Consider the following 22,859-nt stretch of genomic DNA (forward strand, 5'->3'; position numbering starts at 1 on the left):
GCTGGTCTCAGACTCTGCTTTCGGGGGAACCTTTTAGGCTAAGATATTTGTGTAAGAATGCTGGCTCAGCCCAGAGTCAACAGAGTGACAGTTTCTAGCACACAGGGATTAAATCTTAGCCTTAGAGACTAATCATAAACCACTGCTAGAATTAGCCCAAAGTGACACAGAGAAAAAACAGGTGAAAAGACCAAATTGTGGAAGTAAAGGTCATGGGCAGTTGCTATTATTTAAAAAATCATTTTATTTAGTAAAACATGTTAATTTCCCAAGGCACATTAGTAGCTTTCTGAAAAATAATGGTTTTTTTAACCAGGTGAAGCATATGCTTTAGGAGTACCATGGTAACAATCTGAAAAGAGAAGACAATTACACTGAACACAAAATATCTCTATGTCACATGTCTGAAGTGAGCAACTCTGAAAGACTGAACATGACTTAACTTTCTTCTTTGTAATTTTTTTCCATGATTAGGTACCACAAAAGGAACAGATACAGTTATGTCAGTTTTGGCACTCAGAGAAGTGCTAGTGGCTGAGGCTGGTAAGTCCTTGCATAAGCAGCAACTGCAGACCAGTGCCAGAGTGCTTCTGGGTTGGAAAAAAAAAGACACAAACGAGGAACTAAGGAACCAGCCTTTCCTAAGTCTATTGTGAAGGGCAAATAACTTAAGGAGAAAGAGACAGAAAACAAGCAACGAACAAAACACAAAATCCACATTATAGTTTTGACAGAAGAGACAAGTTTGCTTGTCTCTCTTTCTCACTGACACATTTCCTTCAAACCATACATTGAAACCATGATAGCTAGGTTTGATTGACATGGCATGGAAACAAGAATAGTAGTTCAATGAAGTGTTTGTTATGGGCCTGGATAAGCCCAGTGCTTTGATCAGATGTAAACGAGTCTACTCAGTAGTCACACCAAGTGGTCTAAGAGCCCACAGGTCAATGCACTTGCTTGTGCTCTGTACCTGCTCTGTCCCCTCCATGTTCATTACCTTCGGGTGTCCCCACACCTGGGCTCTCCTGCTCTGGGAAAGCAACAATCCCAGCTAATAACCTTTGTAACTAAAAAAGTGTGAGAAATCAAACTCTCTGTGACATGATTTCTTTTCCTCTATGTGTACCATTGGAGTCTCAGGGGGAAAAGATCTGGGGATGGGATCAGACCTCTGGTTTTATCAGGGGCCCTTTCAGGGATGTCTGAAATTAAAATGTATATTTAGCAGATGCCTCTCGTATTCTTCCAAATCCCACTGGTTCTCGTGAACATTCAACTTCTTACAAAGTGCCCAGTCCTTTACTGTATTAGTTAGGACTTCTCTAAGGTTGTCTGTCAGTAGCCACGGTGTCCTTGGAGGAAAGGTGGTGCCCTAGAACCACATGCAGCCTCTGAGTCCAGGGGCCCATCTGTGAGCAAGTCAGACACAGGGTCTACAGAATGAACAGCAAAGACCTTTGCCACTGAAGGACTCACTGTCTGCATGAGCCATTTCCAGTGGTCTTTCCTCTTCACTTTCTCACTCACTGGAGGTTGTTAGAAGGCTGTGCTTTTAAGGACTGTGGGGTTTTCTTCACCGTCTTTTAACATCCTTGTGTGGCTTGGCGTTTGCCTGTATTTTATTCTATTAGAACAAGCAAAGCAAATGTTAGTGAGAAATGCTGCAAAAATGTCTACCAGTCTCAGAACCAATCAGTGAACCAAACCCAGAACTGAGCATATCACACTAAAGGGAATGTCATACAGCACATTCTGAAAGGCCTCTGCACTATGCCAGAGCCAGTACTGCTGTGGAGATGTATGTGGTGACATGGTGGTCCGGATCACACCAGAGAGGATAAAATGAAACCTCCTTGCCATTTCTGACCCTCTAATGGCTAAACCAGTCCGTGGCATTTGTGAGAGTTTGTGGGAAACTCTGCCAGGCCCAGACCCAGTGCTTCGACATTGTAAAGGAGGAGGCCTCCTTACCCTTTGACCCGCAGCATCTGGTCAATGGTGTCTGGGAGAGGGGTGCCAAAGCTCTCTGGGAGGAACAAGGTGAGGATGGCTGTCAGGATGGTCAGGCTGCCCATCAGAATGTAGGGCAAGAAGCGGTCGTAGGCACCTAGGGTAGAGCAGACAGAGCCCCAAGGCAGGGGTGCGGTTAGCCGTGGTCTCCCTCTGTGCTCTCAGGACTCTCTAAAGGGGATCACTTGCCTTCTCAGCCTCAGCACGTCCCACAGTCTGAGCTGCCAGGTTGGAGTTTGGCACCTAGACAGGTCTCAGAAGCCAGAGTTGGCACCGAGGTCTGGTAGCACCTCCCGCTGCAGGGGGGAGCCACGATGATCGCTGTCCCTACTTTCCAGTGCTGGGTTTCCAAGGGGCTCGAGGTGCTCGTCCAGGGACAGGAATAGCTCCTCCACCTCCCCAGATGTGTCACAACCCATTCGATTTGCCTACAGGCCAAACAAGGTGTTTCTGCTTGTCTATGCAGCACGTTCACAAAGCATTCTGGGCACTCTCAAGGTGCATGCCACCCTTCTCCAAAGATGTGTCAACAAGGGATGTGCAGGGGTACAGCAGTTGTTATGAGAAAATGATTCGGAGGAAGAGGAAACTGGTGCCCTGCTACAGAAAATGGCACAAGATGGGTCGTCACACAAGATAAAACACTGTGTCACATGCTTCAAGTTACAAAAATTCTTAGTTCCTCTCGAATGGACATCTTTCCCCGCTCATGTTCCTTTTAAATTCTGATTCCAGGAAGAGATTTCTCCAGTTAAATACACTGACTTCCTGAGCCACTCTATAGTCTCTTAGGACAGGGGAACTGTATTCTCTTATGGAAGGCCTGGGATGGCTGAAACAGGAATAAAACTCTCTACTTTTTTCATTGATTTCTATCTAATCTATAGGTTGTTTTCCATTTACGAGCGAGTGCCTCCCCCGACCCAGCGCACCTGGATGAGAACCAACTCCAGGCACCGATCCAGTACTAGATAGATTCCATTTGTATGTGTGCTTGTTTTCCTGTTACCAAGCCATCTCTGGCTCACATTAATGCCCATCCCATTGGTGCTTCCACTCCACTGCTCTTGCATGCTCGGCCCACGGGACTTACCAAGGTAAATGAAGTAGGGAGATAGGATGCTGCCCAGCCGGGAGGCCGTGGAGCTGACCCCTACGCCCATGTTTCTGACCACTGTGGGGTACAGCTCGGCTGTGTACACGTAGACCATGGAAAAGGCCGCAGTCACTCCAAACTTGCCCACCATCACCAGGGCTGTGGCCAAATAATACAAGTCTGGAGAGGCAAAGGGAAGAAAGTAAGAGAAGGCACCGACCCAAGGTACATTGTTATTGAAAGTTCCATGTGTGTGTGTGTGTTTACCTGAAACAAACTGTCTCTCCCGTTGGGAGGAATAGTTTCCATAACCTCCTATTGTTGGATAAGGGCCTATAGCCAAGATGTCCCTCCAAGTTGCTTACTGAGAGGCAGGGACCTGCAGCTATGTGAAGATATGCTCTTCTCAGCCTAAAGGCCACCAGAGTGAGCCCCCAATAGCCCAAACAAATCTCCTTTCCAGGCCAGAAGTCATTAAAAGACATGTCTGTCAAGGGGTCAGCTGGCACTCAGAACCTCATGCTGCAGGCACAGTGGAAATGATTAATGATTTGGGGATGGATGAACGGGGAGGTCAATTCTAACTCATTTCATGCTTTCGTGCTACTCAGACCTCAGCAATTCACACACCTGCAGAGCCTCAGAAGCAATCCTCTGATCCACCCTGCTCACTGTGCCAATAAGGAGATGCTGTGGGTAGCCCGTGGGCTGCCCTGAGCTCCGGTGCGAGCCCCGCACACATGCCTGGGCTCCCTGCCACGCTGCAGTGGGGCTGCCTGCTGCAGGGGGCCGCGACCCATAACCAGGGGTTCCCAAATCCACCAGTGCACTAACTCTACGGGCCACGGTAAGTCCCTGAACTGTTCCATGAATTGTACTAAAGGGCTGTCCCCCACCTGTGGGATAGCAAAACGGTTTTAAGAATAAAATCCTGCTAATGGCCTATGAGACCTACTCTGTAACCTGGCCCCTCAAACATGCCAGGCTGGCTCCCTTCTCAGGGTCTCTGTCTTTGCTACCTCTTCGGCCTGAAATGTTGTGCTCCTGAAATGTTGTGCTTCTTCTCATGGCTCCCTCTAACAGTGCATCTGTTTTCTGCATAAACTAGCCCTCCACAGCCCTTTATTGTTATTATAAAAGGTAACACAGTCTGCACTATCTTAAGCCTTTATTTACTTTTGCTGCCCAACTTCTCAAGTAGAGTGTGAGTGGCAGGAGGGCCCTGGGCCCCACCCAACTTGCTGACTTCTATATTGCTGGCCCCTATCACCGTGCCCAGCCCAGAGCAGGTACTCCCCGGCTACTTGTTGGCTCTCTTTCCTCCTTACTCTGCAGAGAAAAACAGATGTGCACAAACTAACTTGGATAGAAAGTAAAATTAACCACCAGCCCCACCTGGTTGCTTTGCCTACTCCCTCCACGCCCAGGCCGTGATGTCTGGTCCCAGGAGATACTTTTGACTTTTTGGCTGAGAATGTGAATATGCAGGTGAGCTGTGATGGCATGATTTTATTCTCTTTATTAATTGGAGAGACAGTCTGGTAGAGACTGAGTGACACAGAGGAGGCTCAGACAGCAGACACACGTGGTCCCTACCTGAGGGTACCAGCTGCACAAAGAGGAGAACGCCGCCGCCCAGGAAGAGGGCGGTGGCCATGGAATAGCGCCGGGGCAGGTACCGCAGCAGCAGCCAGGCCAACGTGTACGCCGGGACCTCAACCACTGCTGAAAGTAAGCAGTTCACGTAGATGTCGCCATGTAAGTTAGGTGTGTCAAGGGAGAGCCCAAAGTAGCCCACTGATATGGTCATCCTGAAACAGAGTGCAGAGAGCTGATGGGGCAGCGTCTGTGCAGGCACCTCCCAATGGGACAGCTTTGCATATACAATTAATGCAGGAAATTCAAAACTCTCCTTACAGCAGGCAGCAGATTTAACCTTGACTCTACTGCTTAGAACAAAAGATGACTTCCCCCGGCCCAGAGTAAATTTCAAACTAGAACACTTTTAGAGCATCCCAAACAGCAATAAGGTTTATATAATTCAGATAGGTTTACTTTGCTGAAAAAAAAAATCAACTCGAACCTGCCTTTTGGCTTTAAAAATCCTAAGCTGAAGCTCTCACAAAGCCTATTTCCCTACTCTCTAGATCTCCCCAAACCCAGCAACTTCAGAAGGAGCCAGAGAATGAGCCAGCAGGCAGGTATCAAGCGGAATGGGATAGGATCAGAGAAATGAGATAAAATAAGGAACGATCATCAGGTCAAACGTTTGCAGAGCCCCAGCAGGTGTTCCATGGAGACCAGCCAAGAAGAGGCTGGTGGAGGCAGCGGACCCCAATGCTACCATACCCATGCATCTTCCACCTGCATTGGTGACCCTGGCCTGGTCCCTGTCTCCAGGAGGCATTCTCTCTGGTAAACTGGACCTTTGTGGGTTAGACTGGACTCATCTGCAGGCTGAAACCACAGCTGGTACAACCAGGGAAAAGGGCACATGCAGGAGCCCCTGGGACGTCCACGGCGGGGGAGGGCCCGTGTGAACCACGGAATGGTGACTCATTGGAGGCGGCATGTCCGTGCAGCAGACTGAATGAGAGCCCTGTCTGAGGCCAGCACTTGGATGGCACACAACCCTGAGGGATGCTGGGCTATTCCTTGGAAATGGGTGACTCATCGTAATCCCCAGAGAGCAAAATGGCTGGCTGCCCAAGGTTGCTCAACTCTAGTAATAGGGACTCTGGGATGAAGTCCAACTTCCTTGCCCAGCAGGGTCAGGTAGTGGCCTACGATCCCAAGGGCCACGAAGCCAACGCTTCTCAGGCACTGGGCTGTGTCCCCTCTCTCTGGAAACTCAAAGCCCTTCCTGACAGACTTGGCGAAATCCTTCATTAGAAGGCAACTGATAAGGACATCTAGGCTGTGGCCTTGCCTCCAGGATGGTCTCCAAACAACCCAAAGGGAGGGATCCTGCTTCCATCTTTCCAGAAAGTACTTAGCAGCCTCTGTAACTGAAAGAACAAGGTGTTTTCACTAGAGACTTTGTGAAGGCCTCACCTGACTTCCTTAGTCGCTATCTGAGGCACAGAGGACATGAACAACTAGGACCCAGGGTAAGCAAAAATTTGCCTCAGGACCTGGAAAGATCCCCAAAGAGCCCATATTTCCCCAAAAAACTCCACACAACAGTTTTCATTGTCCTTCTCTGAGAGTCCTTCAAGTTAAGAAATGTGACATACTCATTTCTTTGATCGCAAGGGACATCTCTTTCACTTTCTGATGACACAGGCTTTTAATTTTGGTCTGAGACATGTCTGCCAATGAGATGCACAATAGCTACTGCCAGAGGCTTTGTCTGGAAGCCTCAGGTAGGTCTCACTTACGTACCACAGGATTATGGACATGATGGTGACTGTTCGGATATTCCGGGTTCGGATCAGATCCAGAATGCTGTGGGGCTGCTGCTTCTTGGAACTTAGGTCTTGTAGCTGTAGAAATGACAATGACAAGGGTATAGGAGGGAGAGAAGGCTGGAGACCCAGAGAACCAATCACACTGGAAACCCTGGCATCTTAGCCTTCTGCATCCCTGAGTTGGGGAGTGTTTTGTTTCCTTCTTGAGAAGAAGAGTAAGAATAGTGATTATATCCTGGGGAAGCAGAAGGCTTCCTCAGACCTTGTTAGTAACAAATTAGTGAATAAGAATGAAGAAGAAAAGTAGGTGACCAGTCCCTCAGGGGATGCAGCCAAGGTGGAGGCCCAGGCTGACAGCACCACCCCTGGCCTCCATTCCAGGAAGCCTTCTGAGCATTCCTTCCCAAGGCTGGATCCCTGCCCTCTGGGTCAGAGACAAACTGGCTATAGAGTTTACTGATGTGATATTTTAAAAGAGTTAATGCTTCAAGTCTTCATACCATGTAGTTAGTTACTGGTCTATTTCCAAAACCAAAAAAATGCTAAATAGAAAAACAGGAAAATTGACCTCAGCTTCACCCAGAGTAACTTCCTATGAAATTCGGCACAGCCAAGGACATTAATAAACCACACGTCTAAACACACTGATGTTGCTTTCTTAAGCAAACCCAGCTTTGGAGCTTGTTTTTCCCGAGTTAGCAGTTCAACAAAAGGTCAGATTTTGACTTTAAAGATCCCTTGAAATAGCCTCATTTCCTCAAGGATGCCAGTGAGGCTTATGACCCCTCACTGAAAAGCCATCCGAGCTACCTCGCCTAAAAGCCCTCTCTGTCATCTAGGCCTGCCCTGCCCTTTGTGCATCAGAGCCCTTCCCAATCCGTGCTGAGACTGGTTGCTGGCAGGGCTAGCCGTGGCCTGTGGCTTCTCTGCTGACTACAGTATCTGGTCTTTTTCCCAAGCCTCAAGTCTGCATCTTGAGTTCCGAATGTCTCTGACACGCCTTCCACGCACATTTCAACAGGACTGGTAGCTGTTCTCAAAGCCAGCTCCCTGCCTTCCCATCAGATCAGATGCATGTTCCAGAACCCTATCGGCCAGCAATTACAATGTCTAACTTCTTCTTATTGTCATGAAGACAACCACCTGCTGCAGAGAGGGTGGAAGGAGAGAGAACAGGACGGGGAAGAGAGACCCAGGAATCGGGCAGAGCCAGGAAATTACTCATGCTCTGAGAGTAGGGTCTGCAGGGAGGGGCGGAGTAGAGCAAAGGGTGGGTATCAAAAGGGACCTGACTGCAGGATCACACAACAACCAACCACTGATGGGTGGAAGGAGACTGAACATTTCTAACTCCAAATCTATTTTTGCTTCATAGTTTATGTACTACATTATTTTTTTAGGATGAGAAACTATCTAAGGTGTAAGGAACAATGATTCCCCAAAACGCCAACTCTGTGAAAGGCCTAGTACTCGCAAGAGTGTCTATTATTAAAAGTAATGGTCAGACCACATGATGGCCTAGAAAAGAAGTACATATAGTATGAAAACCTAAAATCCACGGGAAGAGTGAAGACATTGAGGCAGTTGGCACCTTCTGAGCAGCTTCAGAATTTTAACAGGGCTTGCCCTGGGGGCGGCTAGGGCAAGCTCAGGGAGACGGCGGGGCTCCTGTGTGAAGGGAGGGCTTCCCCCCTTTGTGATGCTGCCCTCAAATCATGGCCACCGAGACCCTCCCACCAGCTCCCATGCCGTGCCTACCTCACTTGGTTCAAAGATGTTGGAGGGTGCAACAATTCTGTTGATTTTGGCAGCCCTGTGGATGATCGCCTCTGCCTCTTCAAATCGTCCCTGAGAGATGAGCCATCGGGGGGACTCAGGGATGAACCTGCAGGATAAGGGGCACTCTAGCTGAGGCTCTCCTGCCTGATAGACCAGGTGCAGCATAAGTGGAGGTGGGAAATGGGGTTTCGGAACCAGAGCTGGGTTTGGAGAATGTTTGGTTTCCAAGCCAGAAGCAAAGAGATGGTCAATACCACAATTAGTAATCACCTGAAGAGTGAGCCTCTGAGTACACGAGAGTGCACAAAACGTGGGGGGGCCCTGCACACTGGGATTCCTGCACTGGCTGGCCACCTCCATTTCAGCTGTCCCACAGCATCCTGGACCTGCATTCCGTAGTGCCACCTGCTGGACACTAAGGAGACTGGCGAAAATGGGCTCCTGAAGCCAGGCTTCTGCTTGGGCCCAGCCCAGCCCAGACCCTAGGTTGGCTATAATCCCGTGCTTGTCTCTGGCATCCACAGAAGCTTCTGCACTGGCCTCTTAGCCTCTGCTTTTGCCTCATCCCCCACTGATTCATCTTATTGACTTGTCAGACTTTCTACCTGGCTTATCAAGGCACCTAGGTGCTTTGAGACTTTATAAATCTTATTTTCTACCTCACCAGGAGCACCTACCCTTGGTCATGACCAGGACGCACCCTGTGCTCAGTATCTTCCCCCATTATGCTCTGGAATGTTCTCAGCTACACGTGGGGGCAGTGTTCTCAACATCCCCACCTGCAAGGGGTGATTCCCACCTCTGCCCCTCTGCTGTCTTCCCTCTTTTGGTATGGAATGGCCTCCTCTCTGCCTGTCCAACTCCTCTGTCTTGGAGGCTGAGATGGAGCCTGGCTTCCTCCGTGTAGACACCCTGAGGACTCTCGCTTCCACTGCGCTCCCTCCACTCCCAGTGCCTGTGGCATGAATCCTCGGCAACATGCAGCCAGAAACAGGGCCTAAGCTGTCTTGTCCTGTGGTCTGATAACTTCCTCGAGGCCATGGAGGACCCTATCATCTTGCAGTTACTGCTTCTTCTCTCCCTGAACTCCAACTGACCAAGCACGGGACTGAGAACAAGTCTGTTGATGTCTTAGGACTCTTTTGTTTTTGGCTTTTTACTGTGTGGAGAAAACGTTCTGAAACAACTTATAAATAATGTATACTTCCTGTCTCTGGGAGCCCAAACGGGTTTGTGGGTTGCTGCTGCCCCCTAGTGAAAGCCAGACAGAAGACATCCTGCTGGTGGCCACCTCTGGTCACAGGGCCACACACTCACCACCAGAGCACCACACACAGCACCCCCGGCACCGTCAGCGCCAACAGCAGCATCCGCCAGTCTCTGATGAAGTAAGCAAACAGTGGCAGCAGCATGTAGCCGAATGCATAAAATATGCACACTCCTAACGTGGAGAATATAATACGAACTGACTTGCCAAGAATTTCTGTTCCTGTTCAAAACAAGGGAGGAGTCATGTTAACATTTTAATTTAGGTTATTTCCTTCTTAATCTTCTCTTGTGTAATTTTCAACATAAAGACAAGAGAGCAGCCAGAATCCTTAACTTTCCAAGCCCTGGGAAGGGACGGGATTCTGATTTGAGGGCAGCATCACAAAGCGGGGAAGCCCTCCCTTCAGGTTAGTCTGACCATCTGCTGGGAGTGCCTCATTGTGGCCTCTCAGGCCCCTCAGTGACAGTCCTCTCATAAAAATTTCATCACTTCCCGAAGCCATGTGCTAAAGATGCCATGTTAGGCCTCAAAATTTAATCCTCATGTGAGGAAGAACTGATTAAAGGGGAAATCATTACTGAGGCTGCACATGCTAGCTGTTATCCTCTAAGGAAAAAATATCCTGTTAAAAGTGAAGAGAGAAATAATCCTTTCAGTAATACAGCCAAAGGAAGCCAAAACCCAATAAGCTAGAGTCCTCTAAACAGTGAAATTGGCAACTTTTCAGTGAGAATGGGCTGAAGCCTTGCAGTGTGATCTGAGTGAAAACTCCAAAGGTCATGTGACCAAAGCCCATTCCTATCACTTTGTTCCTGCCAGTGTCGACTTCACTGGCCACAGTGTTTTGCAGAAAAGGCGATTTTCTTCCTTGGCAAGCCTGCCAATCTCGGCCCTGTTACTCATATCACATCTCTCTCTTCCCTTAGCTATCTTGGCCCTGGGCAGTGGCAGGCCTTTTTTTGAGGAATGATCTTGGGTGAGTTCTAGTAAACGGCCATAAAGTACTAATGAGACCAAGGTGCCACATCTCAGAGGCCAGAAGAGAACTTTGATGCAGCAATCAGGCTACTGTACTGTTGGGGACCCAAGGCTGGGCACCTGGTGGACTCAGTTACCCTGCCTACAAACTGGGTTCTCCAAGAAGCCCTTGCTGGTTTTACTACAGACCACTTCTCCTTGAAGGCGGGTAGTTAGATGATGGTGAAACACAGGATCAAGTACTCAACTCCAACTTGATGGCCATACCCAGGACAAATGCTGCCACGTAGTTGGAGATCTGACCCATGCCTACAAGGACAAACAGCACGGTAAACATCTCGAAGTTCTTGGAGAAGACCTGCAGGAAGCTGAAGCCTGTCTGCATGCCCATGGTCACGAACAGCACGTTCTTCCGACCAAACCTGGGAAGGAAAAGGGAGTGACAGAAGCAGCTGGGAGAAGGCTGCAAGAATGGGCTCCACCAAGAGGGGCTTTCCCCAGAGCCATTTAGGGAGGGGTCATGGACAGAGCGGGCAGGACACCTGGTGCAGGGACAGTCCCAGTCTCTCAGCTCCTATGCTGTCACCCCCCTCCCCCGCAACATGCACACTCACACACACTCCTCAGGATCAATGTGCAGCCTGGGCACCAGGGTTGCCCATAAGGCAGTGCCACAGTTATGATGACACTTGCAATGGACCGCAACACATTTATTATGTGTAAATCCATACATTCATAATGTATTTTTTTTAAAAAAGAACTGGTGTACTTTGGAGGGTGATGAAGAAACAATTCATTATAAATGAAAACTGGTAAATAAAGTGAAAGGAATAGTTGTCCTGACCTTCCCATGTAATCTGTGTGAACAGTAACCCATCATAGATGAGAGGAAGTATCATTTTATAAAAGTATGCCAACTATTAAATGAAAAAGAAGTGATCAAATTAGAATATCACCATTGTACAACCCCCAATGAATGAACAGATATGGGCATTATATCTCAATGACTACTAACATAATAAAAAGAGACAACTGAACATTGCATGACTCTTATAGTCTTAAAAGGGACTGAACCTGAATCTGATCAAACCTCTAGATCCAGCTGTCAATTGCGAGAAATGCAGAGAAAAGAGGAACATGCTGAACTGCACCATGAATACGTGATTAGCCAAACCCAGTCTGGGAAATTCTACAGGTGGAAGAGCCCAAGATATTTCAAGAAATCAACTGTAAGGCAAAGAAAGGGATGGAGGGAGAGTCCCTAGATTATAGTAGACTAAAACATACCAATTTTTGTGTTTAAGGATGCATATTTGGATGATAAAACTACAAAAACCCACAAAGAAGTGATTATTATAAACGTCAGGTTACTTATGGGGGAAAGACACAAACACAGGGCTTCTTGGTGGCTAGCAAAGCTCTATTTCTTGATTTGGTAGTTATGAAGTTATTTCCCTGGAATAATTCATCAAGCCACACATTTGTTCTATGTAGTTTTCTGTATTTGTGTTCATTTAAAAATTATTTAAAATGCTGGGGTTTTGGTCAGTTTGGTTTTAAAGACAGCGCAGAGATGAGGCCCAAAAGAAAAGCAGTTGTTGACAAGGGGGTGTAGGGATAGGGACCAAGCTTTCAATGACATGCACAGTATAGTGGGGAGACCGACATGAATCACATGAGAACAACTTCTGAGAGGTATCGTGACGGCAGGGCACGAGGCAGCAGGGCAATATAAACCAGGGTCCCGAGTTAGCCTATGCGGTCGCGGAAGGTGAGAGGGCAGGGTGGGGAAAGTGTCAGACTGAGAGGAGCACACATGACTGTGGCTGGAGGGGTATGATGAGCATGGCTGGCATCAGTTGGTCACTAGAAGGCTGCAGAGCTGGGCAGGAGCCACACTACACAGGCCTTGCAGCCATGCTAGAGTTTAGTGCTTCTACACACTGCAACATGTTTGTTTGTTTGTTTTCCTTTTCTTTTTCTTTTTTGGTGCTACTGGCATCTAGTAGGCAGAGGCCAGAGATGTTCTAGACACCCTAAAATGCCCAGGATAGCCCCTCCGCAAAAAAACAAAGAATCTTCTGGCTCAAAATGTCGATAGTGCCAAGGCTGAGAAACTGGTCTAGAAGGAGCCTCCGCCTGCCCCTGCACTTTCTTGTTACAGAGCAGCCTACATGCCATCCAAGGGTGGCCCCTCACTGCAGGCAGACGGCTGTAACCTCTACCCCCACTTTCCCTGCCCAAGGACTCCCTGAGGTGGTGGGAAAGAGAAAGACCCGGGGAACTCTTACATAGTACCATTCCTTGGCAATCTGGGGTTAGGCCCAGCAACACTCACTTTTAAAGTCTGTCAACAAAATGTAAAACACACACGTGCCCACAAAACCGGAAAATATCAGTCTACTTCTTCCCAGGGTTGTGCCTCTCTCGTAATTCATGCACATAAAGGTAACTCAACAATGTCAGATAAAAGGCTTTGACAATCCAAGATTATTTTATTGCGCTTGAATTTCAGCTTTATTCATATCCTAGAAAGGTTAAACCTTTGTCCTATATAAAAAGTTACTGTTGGTACCCTAGACAAATTGAGGGCATGAATCCATTGCTCTTAGGTAGCGTTTAGCTTAGGTAGGTTTTTGAACCTGATTACTTAGACGTAATGAGATGAGAGCCTGTCTGCCCCACAGAGCCCTGGGCCTCCCATGGGAGTGCAGACAAGCTTGAGGGGTGGCATTGGGAGCTGCAGGCAGGGACTACAGCCAGAACAGTCACACTTTTAGCTATTTAATTTACTGCAGCAGTCCTCGATCTTTGTGGCACCAGGGACCGGTGCTCCTATGAGAACTTAATGCTTGATGATCTGAGATGGAGCTGAGGCAGTGATGCTAGCGCTGGGGAGTGGCTGCAAATACACATGAAGCTTCATTCATTTGCTGGCTTGCTGCTCACTTCCTGCTGTGCGGCCCGGTCCTCAACAAGCCACAGTCTGGTAACGGTCCATGGCCCAGGGGCTGGGGACCCTTGATTTATTGGACTCAAATGATCTTACTTAAAAGAAAAAGCCTGCTAACAAAAATTTTTTAAAGTTTTGAAAAATGCTGCACTAGCCATTCTGAGGACTACGATGGTCCTTAATGTACTCATTAATTTGTTTCTGTTTCCCTGGGAGCAGATCTTTTGGAACTTAAACTCTTTCCTCAGGTAATCATGCTGTTAACACAGTAACTAAGGCTAGCCCACGAAGACCTACCTCACCTATGACACAGCTGACCCTGAGTTTCAACTCTGAACTTGGGGTACCTCCTCCTTGTTCTTTACATCAAAGTAATTCCTCTGAGTCTCAGCTGCCACTCAACTCTGAGGGGATCTCTCACCATGGCACTTGGAGGGCCTCTAAGCTCAGTCCTGGGCACTCCCCGCCTCACTCTATACTCTTCCCGGGCCATCTCACCATGTTTGGGACTGTGATGAGTGTCTATGAGCTGACGATTCCCAAATGTGTTTCTCCAGCCCAAATCTGTCATGGAGCACTACATCCATACATCCAACTGCATATTCAATTCCTCCACTTAGAAGTCTGAGGCACCCCAGGTTCAGGATGTTCAAACTGAACTCACCAGCTTCTCCTACAAACACAGTCCTCTTCCAGAGTTGTCTTATTGATTGACTGATTGATTGACTGATAATTTATTTATTTATTTATGTGAGGCAACACTTGGTTGACCTCACAGGTTGCAAGGATCTTGTCAGCTTACAATTCCTTATTTTTTATTTATTTTTTTATGCCTACAGCACCTGGTCTTCCTATGTGGTCTCCCATCCAAGTATTAACCAGGCCCGACCCTCCTTAGCTTCTGAGATCAGGTGGGATTGGGCTTGCTCAGGGTGGCATGGCTGTAGACCCAGAGTTCTTTGTTTAGAGAAGGGTGTTGTCTACCTGGCTGTGCAGGTCAGAAATGTTCCTATCTCACTTCCCCTGTCCAATCCATAGCCAAGTCTTGTTGGTTTTAGCTCCTACCACTCCTCTCCACTCTACCAGCCAGGCTCGTCCCAGCCACCATCACTTACATCCTGCATAAATTATTGTGATGGCTTCTTAATTGGTCTCTCCACAAACCTAGTTTCCTTTCAATCCTTTCTCCATGAAGTTATCAAATAATCTTTTAACAAATGCAAATCTGATTTTGTCACACTTCTGCTTTAAAAACTCTTAATAGCGCCCCACAGCTCTGTGATGAAAGCCCAAACTCCCAATAGTCATCTGCTAAGCCGCCTGCTCTTCTGCTCTGGCCTCTGGGCTGAAAGAACACTATCCTTTGAAGTCAAGGGCTAGGCACGCACATGCTCCTTGCTTGGTGCTGGTGTCCCCTGCAGTTGCAGGAGACAGACACCCACCTTACCTGTCTGAGAGCTGCCCCGAAATGAAGGAGCCCAGCAGCACACCAACAAAAAACAAGGAGATCGTGAGCGGGGCCTTCCAGTCATCCGCACACACCAGGTCCCACTGTAAGAGGAGCAAAGGGATGTATTATTTTAAAAAACATTTTAAACTTAAGACTTCTTGGAAAATGCAATCGGAACATCCTGCATCCCTGCATGCTCTGTTTTCATGACGCGTGGGTGTGGTAGCTCACTTGAGCTGACGATGGCTCCTCTGGGTAGCCAGGCAGAGAGCAGGTTCCCCTCGCAGGATCAGTGAGCTCCCTCCCCAGCTGGTTTTTCATAGCTTTTGGCCCCATTATTTTGCTTCCAATTTGAGGAGGAGAGAGGCAGGGAGCAAGTCTTCTGCCCATGTTCCAACTCAGAAGGCGAGGCCTCTCATGGTCACTTTGAAAAATCTGGGCAAAGCCCAAGGCTGCAGATGCGGCAGGGCCACTGGCAGGAATGGCACAGGAGAGGCTCTGGAGCAGGGTTCTGGGGCTCTAAGGGTTAAGGCATCCAGCTAGGAACCAGGCCGGAGGGCCTGGGATGCACCATCTAGATTTGCTCTTTCAGCTCTGCTCAGGCCCCCACCTCTGGGTCCTTTCGGTGTCATTTAGAGCTGGGCTCCCTGATGCTGCACTATAAACACGAGGCCCAATTACAGCCAAGAGCTCCGAGCTGGGAGTCAAGAAACTGGGGCTCAGTTTCTATTCTATGGTTAACTGGTTATCCAACCTCAAATAAGAACCACCACCCCCTCTCCTTCTACATTGTGCCTTAATTTCCTCATCTGTAAAATGGGAGTTGGGGTAGGGAATAGGTTACACTGCTCGAGTTTCCCAGCACCCCATGCCTAGTCACCATGAAAAGGTCTGCGGGCACGGGGAAGCAGCTGAACACTCAGATGCGAGGTTGCCCCAGACTAACAAGGAGCCAAAAGCAGGAAGAAAAGCCAAAACAGGAAGCTTGTTGGTTCCCAGAAAAATGTTTCCCAGAGCAGGAAGATGGCGCTCTGCAGTAAGCAAGAACGCCGCCCTCCAGAAAATTCAGACCTTCGCTTGCCTGGCGCCAGGCTGCTGGCCTGCCCTCCAGGGAGTCTGTGGGCTCCCCAGTAACACACAGAGGCAGGGGAGGAGGGGGAATGTGTGGCTTCCAAGAACAAAGCATCTCTTCCAGGCTAGTGACAGAGGGAAAAATAAGTCTGTTTCTCTGCCCTGCTTGTGTGTGCATTGCTTCTGGACACCTCACAGGGGTCAGAGGGCAGCCCTTGGGCTGAGCATGGAGTGGCAGTCCCCACCCTAGGGAAGAGTCTGGAGTCTCCAACTCCTTCATCTAGAGGAAGTCCAGACTAGCAGGAGGCCGGAATTTCAGAGCACCAAGGCCTGAAAGATCCAGCCACGGCAGCCTTCCCGCCTCCACAGCCTCAGTGGTTCCAGTACCTAGACACCATTTCTCTTAGAATGGCGGGCACTCCTAGGGCAGCCCCCGTCCAGACATAGCTGTTAAAGTGAGGATGGGAGTGGCAGGGGAGTCAGAGCTGGGGGATCAGGTGATGGATGCTGGCCTGAGTATCAGGCAGTATGTTAGGCACAGCTTCAGAGGCCAGCTCACAGTTATTGTCGCTTTTGAACATGATGGGATCTATTCTCAGCTAGCAAGCATGACTTTTGTAGCCAAGAGATAAAAAAATGAATAGTCAGTAGCTCTCTCTAAGGTTGGGGATTGAGACAGCTGAGCTAGACTAGAAATCTACAGGAGCTTTTGCAGGGAGTTCTGGGGTGATAGGCCCCCCAACCCTAAGTCAAGTCTCCCAATATAGGCTTCTAGAGAAATGTGGGCTGCCAAGGCCAAGTGCTCCCTGAAACCAGGTCAGGCTATGATCTGCAGGAGACAAGGTGACTACAGTGCGCATCTTGGAATAGGTTCCTGGACCATGTCTCCAGCTCCCGCAGTCTCACCTCTGCCACTTGCTCCAACTTGTCCTTACTTTAGGCAAGTGTGTAAGTCCCTGGAGTAACTGGGCTCTCTATCAACCACTGAAAATTCTTTACAATTCTCAGGGCCTGGCTTTGGGCCCCCAAAAGCAAACATGAGCTAATACTTCTCGTTGGTCTCAAAAAACGAACACAAGAGCAGGCATAGACTAGGTCCCACCTAGCCAAACTATCCACTTCCCCATCAGCCACCAGATGGACTACGGTGGGCTCCAGGACTTGGCCTGAATCCTTCTTAGGAGGAGTGGGATGAAAAGCTCTTAGAGTCCAGGCTATATACTCCGGGCTTGTGTTTACAAAGGAATCTAGTGTTCCAACAATGAGCTCCTGGCTCCCCAGCCGTGACTAAAGCAGCTACAGACCAGCTCATCGATGCCTCCACTTGGTGTGTGGGATGGTCTGTACTGGCTGATAATAACAGGTATCAATATTAAAACTAAATGTGGGGGTTAAGATTCAGGTCATGAGTCTAGCATCATGACCCCTCAGCTGGGTGAGCTGTGAGCAACTCTGGCAAGGGGCCTAGACTGGCCATCTTTCCTGGTAAGAAATGTGCTTCTCTAGTGGTGATGGTCTTGTGGACATATATACCCATGAAAGCTTTTCAAATTGCACACTTCCATTATATGCAGTTTATTTTATGTCACTGAAACCTCAACAGAGTTGTCAAAATTTTTGAGATGTCAAAATTTTTAAGAGAGAGAAGTGTGTCTTTTGCATGCAGTCCGTAATTGGTGCTGCTTCTCAGTCATGGGAAGTAGAGAGATGACGTAGTTTTCTGGAACTGAATGTTCTTACCCATAAGTCAGCTGGAAGGGAAAAGAAATAGGGTCTATGGCCATAGGGCAGAAACTCCTCCTTGAGATGTACCTCGCCTGACTGCTTCCATGGTCAAGCACACTGGTAAACACCATCTGTTACTGAATGCCATGTATTATGACCCACATTTCATCCTGCCTCCTGCTGAAATTAATGGTGGATCCTTGCCCCAGTGCTGTCAGGGCAAGGAGACGTATCTGCTACAATATCCTCTACAATGCCTGGCAGTGCCCTGCAGAGGAAAGGCTCAGTAGCTGTTTGGTACATAGGTAGTGAGCAAGTGAAAAGATGGATAAAAGGGCTGTGAACCTTCACCACCACAGTATCCTTTTGGGCTTGGTATTTGGGGTTCGTTGCCCCAAGCCCAGATGAACCCTGAACTTCGAACAGATTTTATTTGCTTCTTCAGTCTCTTCCTTGTGTCAACTGTTAGAACTTTGACCCAGGGTGTGGGTTCTCAGCCACCTAGAGAAGGGCTCAACCTGACCACTCATGGGCAGATAGGTCTGCTATGATTGTGCCTGCACAGGAGGCTTCAGGGGCCCTGCAAGTGGCTTCTCTGGCTTGTCCTGAGCTGCAAAGGCAGGGATAAAGGTCTGTGCTTCCCTTGAGTTAGAGAAGTCAGCAAAGGCATAGCAGTGACGTAAAAGCTCCAGTACTAGGGTCCAGTCTGGACCCCAGACTCAGCCCTGCCCACCTCTCTAGCTGGCCTTTCCTTCAGGTGATGTGGGCTTATAGATAACAATGGAGGCTCTCCTATCTTCCAAGACTATCTATGCATGAGATAAGGCTAACAAAAAAACTAGTCCAGAGAAAAAGGCTTTCTAGGACAACTGAGAGTAAGTCAGAGTGCTGCCAAGGTCTAAAGCAGGGGGCTTCTGGGAAAGCAGAGATGAGCAGGGGGCAAGGGGACACAGAGGATGGCCAGGTCTTAACTAAAGAGACCTCAACTCATGGGTGCCAGAAGAGCTGGAAGTTTCTAAAGGAAACTTTCTGGCTGCAGGCTTGGCTATAGAGACACCAAAAAGCAAGTGGTCCAGGCAGCCTAAGAAATCACCCAGGTTCCCAAAGGAGGGGGCAGTTCTGGGCCAAGAAGCACTCTGGATTGACACCACAAGGTGAGATGGCTGATTTCCCAACTCCAGGGATGACTGGGGGACCAGAGAAAAGGCCATCTTAGGAGCACATGGAGCACAAAACTAGTCCTGAAACATAGGAGAACAACCTCTTTCACCTCATAAGTAGTGTCACCTTTCTGCTAATCCCAACACTTTGTCGGAGATCCACACATGAGCAAGCCCCAGTCCGAGGGGGTGGGGGATTACATTTCCTTTAAAATATTTCAGCCAATGTTTTCAACCACCCCCAAGTTTCCCTTCTATGAATTAAACTGTCCTTTTTTCTTCAGTTCTCAAACTTTAGAGAAGAGTTCTTAAATGATTCATTAATCCATTCAACAAAAAATTTCCTGAGTACTCCTCTCTAAATCCAGCATCAGGTCAGGACCTGTGGGAGATGATGCAACGATTTAAATCTACAGCAAACTTCAGTAGTACGTGTACACATTTCAACTTTAACAAAGACAAAGACGACCTGAGGTTTTCATCTGTTGAAAAACACAACCAGGAACTCCATACCAGTATACTTATAAACACTTCCACGTATGATGTGGGGCAGAGGGCAGGCCTGGGGACATTCAGCAGGTGTGGGACTAGCTGCAGTGGTTAGCAGGCCAGGTCTGGGTTGAAAACAAATGGGCCTCAGAAAAACAGAATCATCAGAATGTTAATGCAACAACTTCCAACAGTGATGGTTCACCTGAGAGGAACAAACAACCATGAATGTCAAGTCAGGCATTCCAGCATCCCCTAAGTCTAAGAAAGGTATTAACCTGTAGTCCCAGCAAAGATCTGACAACCTGTTAGTAGGTGAAAGGGCACACAGCTTTTACGAAAGACAGTGAAATAAATAGGCTAAATGTAAAAAAGGAAAGGCTGACATTGACAGCAATACAGCTTAAGGACCCTTCCGGCGCAGTCAGCCTTTGTGAGCTCATCAGTGCCACCACTGCTCTCAGCCGAAGGCAGGATGAGGGCAGCAAAATAAGAGCAGATGACTAGAGTAAGCCACTGAGGGACCCTAGGGGTCATGTTAAAATCCAGAGATACCATGAGCTTCTTCTGACTTTGCTGCCTCCCACTTCCATGAATAGCCAGAAGCAGAAGTTGTAAGGAACTCCTGTGTCATGCAGTATGGCTTCCCTCTGTAGTCCCTGCCTGCAACTGGAGGGACAGTCTCTGCTTTTACAACTCTCACTGACTTCCAGGAAGGTGACATTGCTTGTGAGGCCAGGATCAAGGATTTGTGATGACTGGAAATTTTGATTCTCTGGACTCTTAGGCTACAATGTACAGTCAGATCTCCATTCAATGCTTCTTTTGTCAACACTTCAAGACACTAGAATGATGTCACTAGCTGAGAGATCCCAGTGGGGGCTCCCCTTCTCCTCCCTGTGAACTCTGCCCTCCTGCTAGGTTGTTTTTTACTCTTTTAGACTTTGGATCTGCTGAGCTGAATACCCCAGACTCACCGAGAGGCCTCCTCCTCCTCCTCTTCCAGAAAGCCTTCCCTAATCTGCAAATCTCTGATCTTGACACTTGGTGAAATTGGGCACCCTGGTGCCTATCAAAGAGGGCTCTTTCACTGTCCTGCTCACTCAGTTCCACTGAGACTCCAGTGAGTTAGTGTCAGTGTCTGAGTAAGATGCAAAGCACATCCAGTAACATGTCATACATCCAGCTCTAATGACTGTGGGGTCGCTAGGGGACAAAGCCACCCAAAACAAAAATCCAAGGGGGTTGGAGAACGAGAAAAGTTTTCCCCCACTTCTTATGAACTAAGGTTTTATGCTTTAGCTATAATATTACAGGTCAACAAGTCGCCCTGAATGAATCTTCAGGTGCATGGAGGAGCCTAAAAGGCTGGTAACTAACCATGAGCAAAAGGTAAACAATTCTTTAGTGTGTGATCAGACTGTCATTTTGAGGTGAGGGTGGGTTGGGAAGGAATAACTGGAAAAAGGGGCAAGAAACAGTTTTATACACATGATTCTCTTAATTTTAAAAGTTCAGGAAGGAAAAGGAGTATTTCCTTTTTCTCTGAACACATGCCAAGTGGCTAGAAGAAAAACGGTGACAGTCCCTTGGCCCAAGTTCTGGCTTCTGCAATTCAACACTCTCACCCCAACTAAAGTTTTTGACCACTCAGGGCCTTACAGTATCTAAATGGGCTGCTAGGGCCTTCTTGGCTCTCTCCCCAAGATGGCTATCAGGATAGGTGGCCAGCCTGACATCCATGCTGTGAGAGGGCATGCTCTGACTGGAAGTCACTGTGCAAAACGTTCCCGAGCCATCTGGCTAAAGGATAAATGCCCATCACCAGAGTGTAGTGTGTTGAGGGAAAGGGAGTGACAGCATCAGCGCGCATCTTTCGGGGAGTAGTAGTAGGAGGGTGGAATGCTCGAGCTAAAAGATTGCGAAGGTCCTCCCGACACCCCGGTCCCTGGCCGGGGCTCGGGGCTGGTACCCACCTCGGTCACGATGGTGGACAGGTAGACGTCCTGGCTGAACTCCCAGCCATCCAGACAGCTCTCCTGCTCCAGCTGCTCCAGGTCCACGTCGCGCCCCGGCTCCAGCCCGAGCGCCGAGAAGTTGGCGATCGCCTCGAGCCGGTAGCGCCGGCAGCTGTGCGGCACCTCGCGGCCGTCCTGCAGCCGCAGCGGGATACTGTGGTTGCGCCACGCGCTGCTCAGGTTCGCGGTGTCCGGGACCCGGCAGTGGTGCTCTGGGGTCCCAGCAATGAACACCACTGACATACCATTGAAGCCATTGGGGATGATACTGGCGCTGAGCAGGAAGAAGATGAGGCGCTGGAAGGGCCCCCACTCGCCCAGGAAGGCGGTCACCTCGTCGTAGTCTCGCATGCTCCCTCAGTTCCCGGAGGCGCGCGGCCGGGGGTCGAGGGACGCGGCAGCGCGCGCGCGGGGGCGGGGCGCGCAGGAGTGTGCGCGTGCGCGCCGGTCCCCCACCGCGCGACAGGACGAGGGTCGGAGCGGGGCCTATCCGGCGACCGAGCAGGCTCGCTAGCTCCTGCCGCTGCAGCCACCAGCTTTACATAGGGCGCGAGGCCGAAAAGGGTTGTGGGCTTGGGCCGCAAGACCCTCCCCGCCGCCCGCTGTGTGGCGCCGACGGGGCGGAGCTGGGGCCCCACGTGATGCGAGTGGGCGGGCCCGGCCACCGCGCGCACCTGGGGCTCTGACGCTGGGTTACAGCCGGAGGATCCCAGGCTCGGCTTTTGGAGGCAGCGCGACTCGTGGCCTCGGCATCTGAGCTGTCACAGCGCGAAGCCGAGGGGGACGGGAGTGTGGGTGTGTGTGTGTGTGTGTGTGTGCGCGTGCAGGTGACTCGTTAGCGATCGGCACGCGAGGCTCAAGTACAGTATTAAAAATACCGCCCTCACCTACAACGTTTTGCCGAGGCCTGCAGGGGGACTGTGACTGGCCCAGGGTCTCACTGCTAGTTAGCTGCCCTCGACATCGCCCGTCCGTATTAACGAGTAACAGGGATTATTTTGAAACCGGAAACGTTTGCTACCCCAGTGGACAGGCAGGAAACCAAGACTTTTAATTCTAATCCAAATGGCCTTTCCGTATTTTGTTCTGTAAGAAGCCTTCCTGTTATCCTTTAACGTATTCAAACAAATGTGAAAATTTAACCTCAAGATTATTGACGATCCCAGTTTAGGATTAAATATTCTCCCCAGATTAGTTATTTCTGCGCAGAAGTTAACTCAGGAGTCGACTGAAGCCTCACCGTTCTAAAGCCTCAATGTTCAACGACGTAGCTACCTTTGTAATTTAAAACTTTCTAGTAGCCATAGTAATAAAGTCACCAGATTTAGATGACAAAAATACAGGACACCCAGTTAAAATTTGAATTTCAGATAAATAAATAATTTTTAATTCAACTGGAACTGGGAGTCCTCTATTTTTTCTGGCAACCTTACATATTAAAAAAGTA

The 22,859-nt window shown here is 48.9% G+C and overlaps 1 protein-coding gene and 1 pseudogene across 2 annotated transcripts; both read right to left on the reverse strand.

The window, feature by feature from the left end:
- Window positions 1-224: 224 nt before the first annotated feature.
- SLC22A5 (solute carrier family 22 member 5) lies at window positions 225-22,029 on the reverse strand. 2 transcript variants are annotated; one of them, XM_039879956.1, is made up of 10 exons: window positions 21,371-22,029; window positions 14,947-15,050; window positions 10,794-10,855; window positions 9,616-9,787; window positions 8,278-8,404; window positions 6,494-6,594; window positions 4,706-4,920; window positions 3,107-3,289; window positions 1,975-2,110; window positions 225-1,627 (listed from the first exon to the last, which is right to left on the reverse strand). In XM_039879956.1, the coding sequence occupies exons 1-10, from the start codon at window positions 21,761-21,763 to the stop codon at window positions 1,540-1,542; spliced, it is 1,581 nt and encodes a 526-aa protein (XP_039735890.1). In that variant the 5' UTR covers window positions 21,764-22,029; the 3' UTR covers window positions 225-1,539. The 2 variants fall into 2 exon arrangements, with proteins under 2 accessions (XP_039735890.1, XP_039735889.1); XM_039879955.1 differs by having other exon boundaries at window positions 10,814-10,968; window positions 21,371-21,811.
- Window positions 14,330-14,448, reverse strand: LOC120616740 (uncharacterized; annotated as a pseudogene).
- Window positions 22,030-22,859: the final 830 nt, after the last annotated feature.

This window comes from Pteropus medius, unplaced genomic scaffold (genome assembly GCF_902729225.1).
Source record: "Pteropus medius unplaced genomic scaffold, Ma_sr-lr_union100, whole genome shotgun sequence".
Classification (NCBI taxonomy): domain Eukaryota; kingdom Metazoa; phylum Chordata; class Mammalia; order Chiroptera; family Pteropodidae; genus Pteropus; species Pteropus medius.

Coding starts and splice junctions, on each gene's coding strand:
- SLC22A5 (XM_039879955.1), bottom strand. CDS start 21,763: ATGCGAGACTACGACGAGGTGACCGCCTTCCTGGGCGAGTGGGGGCCC. Junction 3,290..4,705: donor TGTGCAGCTGGTACCCTCAG/GTAGGGACCACG, acceptor TTGCCTCTCCAG/ACTTGTATTATTTGGCCACA. Junction 1,628..1,974: donor CAGATGCTGCGGGTCAAAGG/GTAAGGAGGCCT, acceptor TTGTTCTAATAG/AATAAAATACAGGCAAACGC.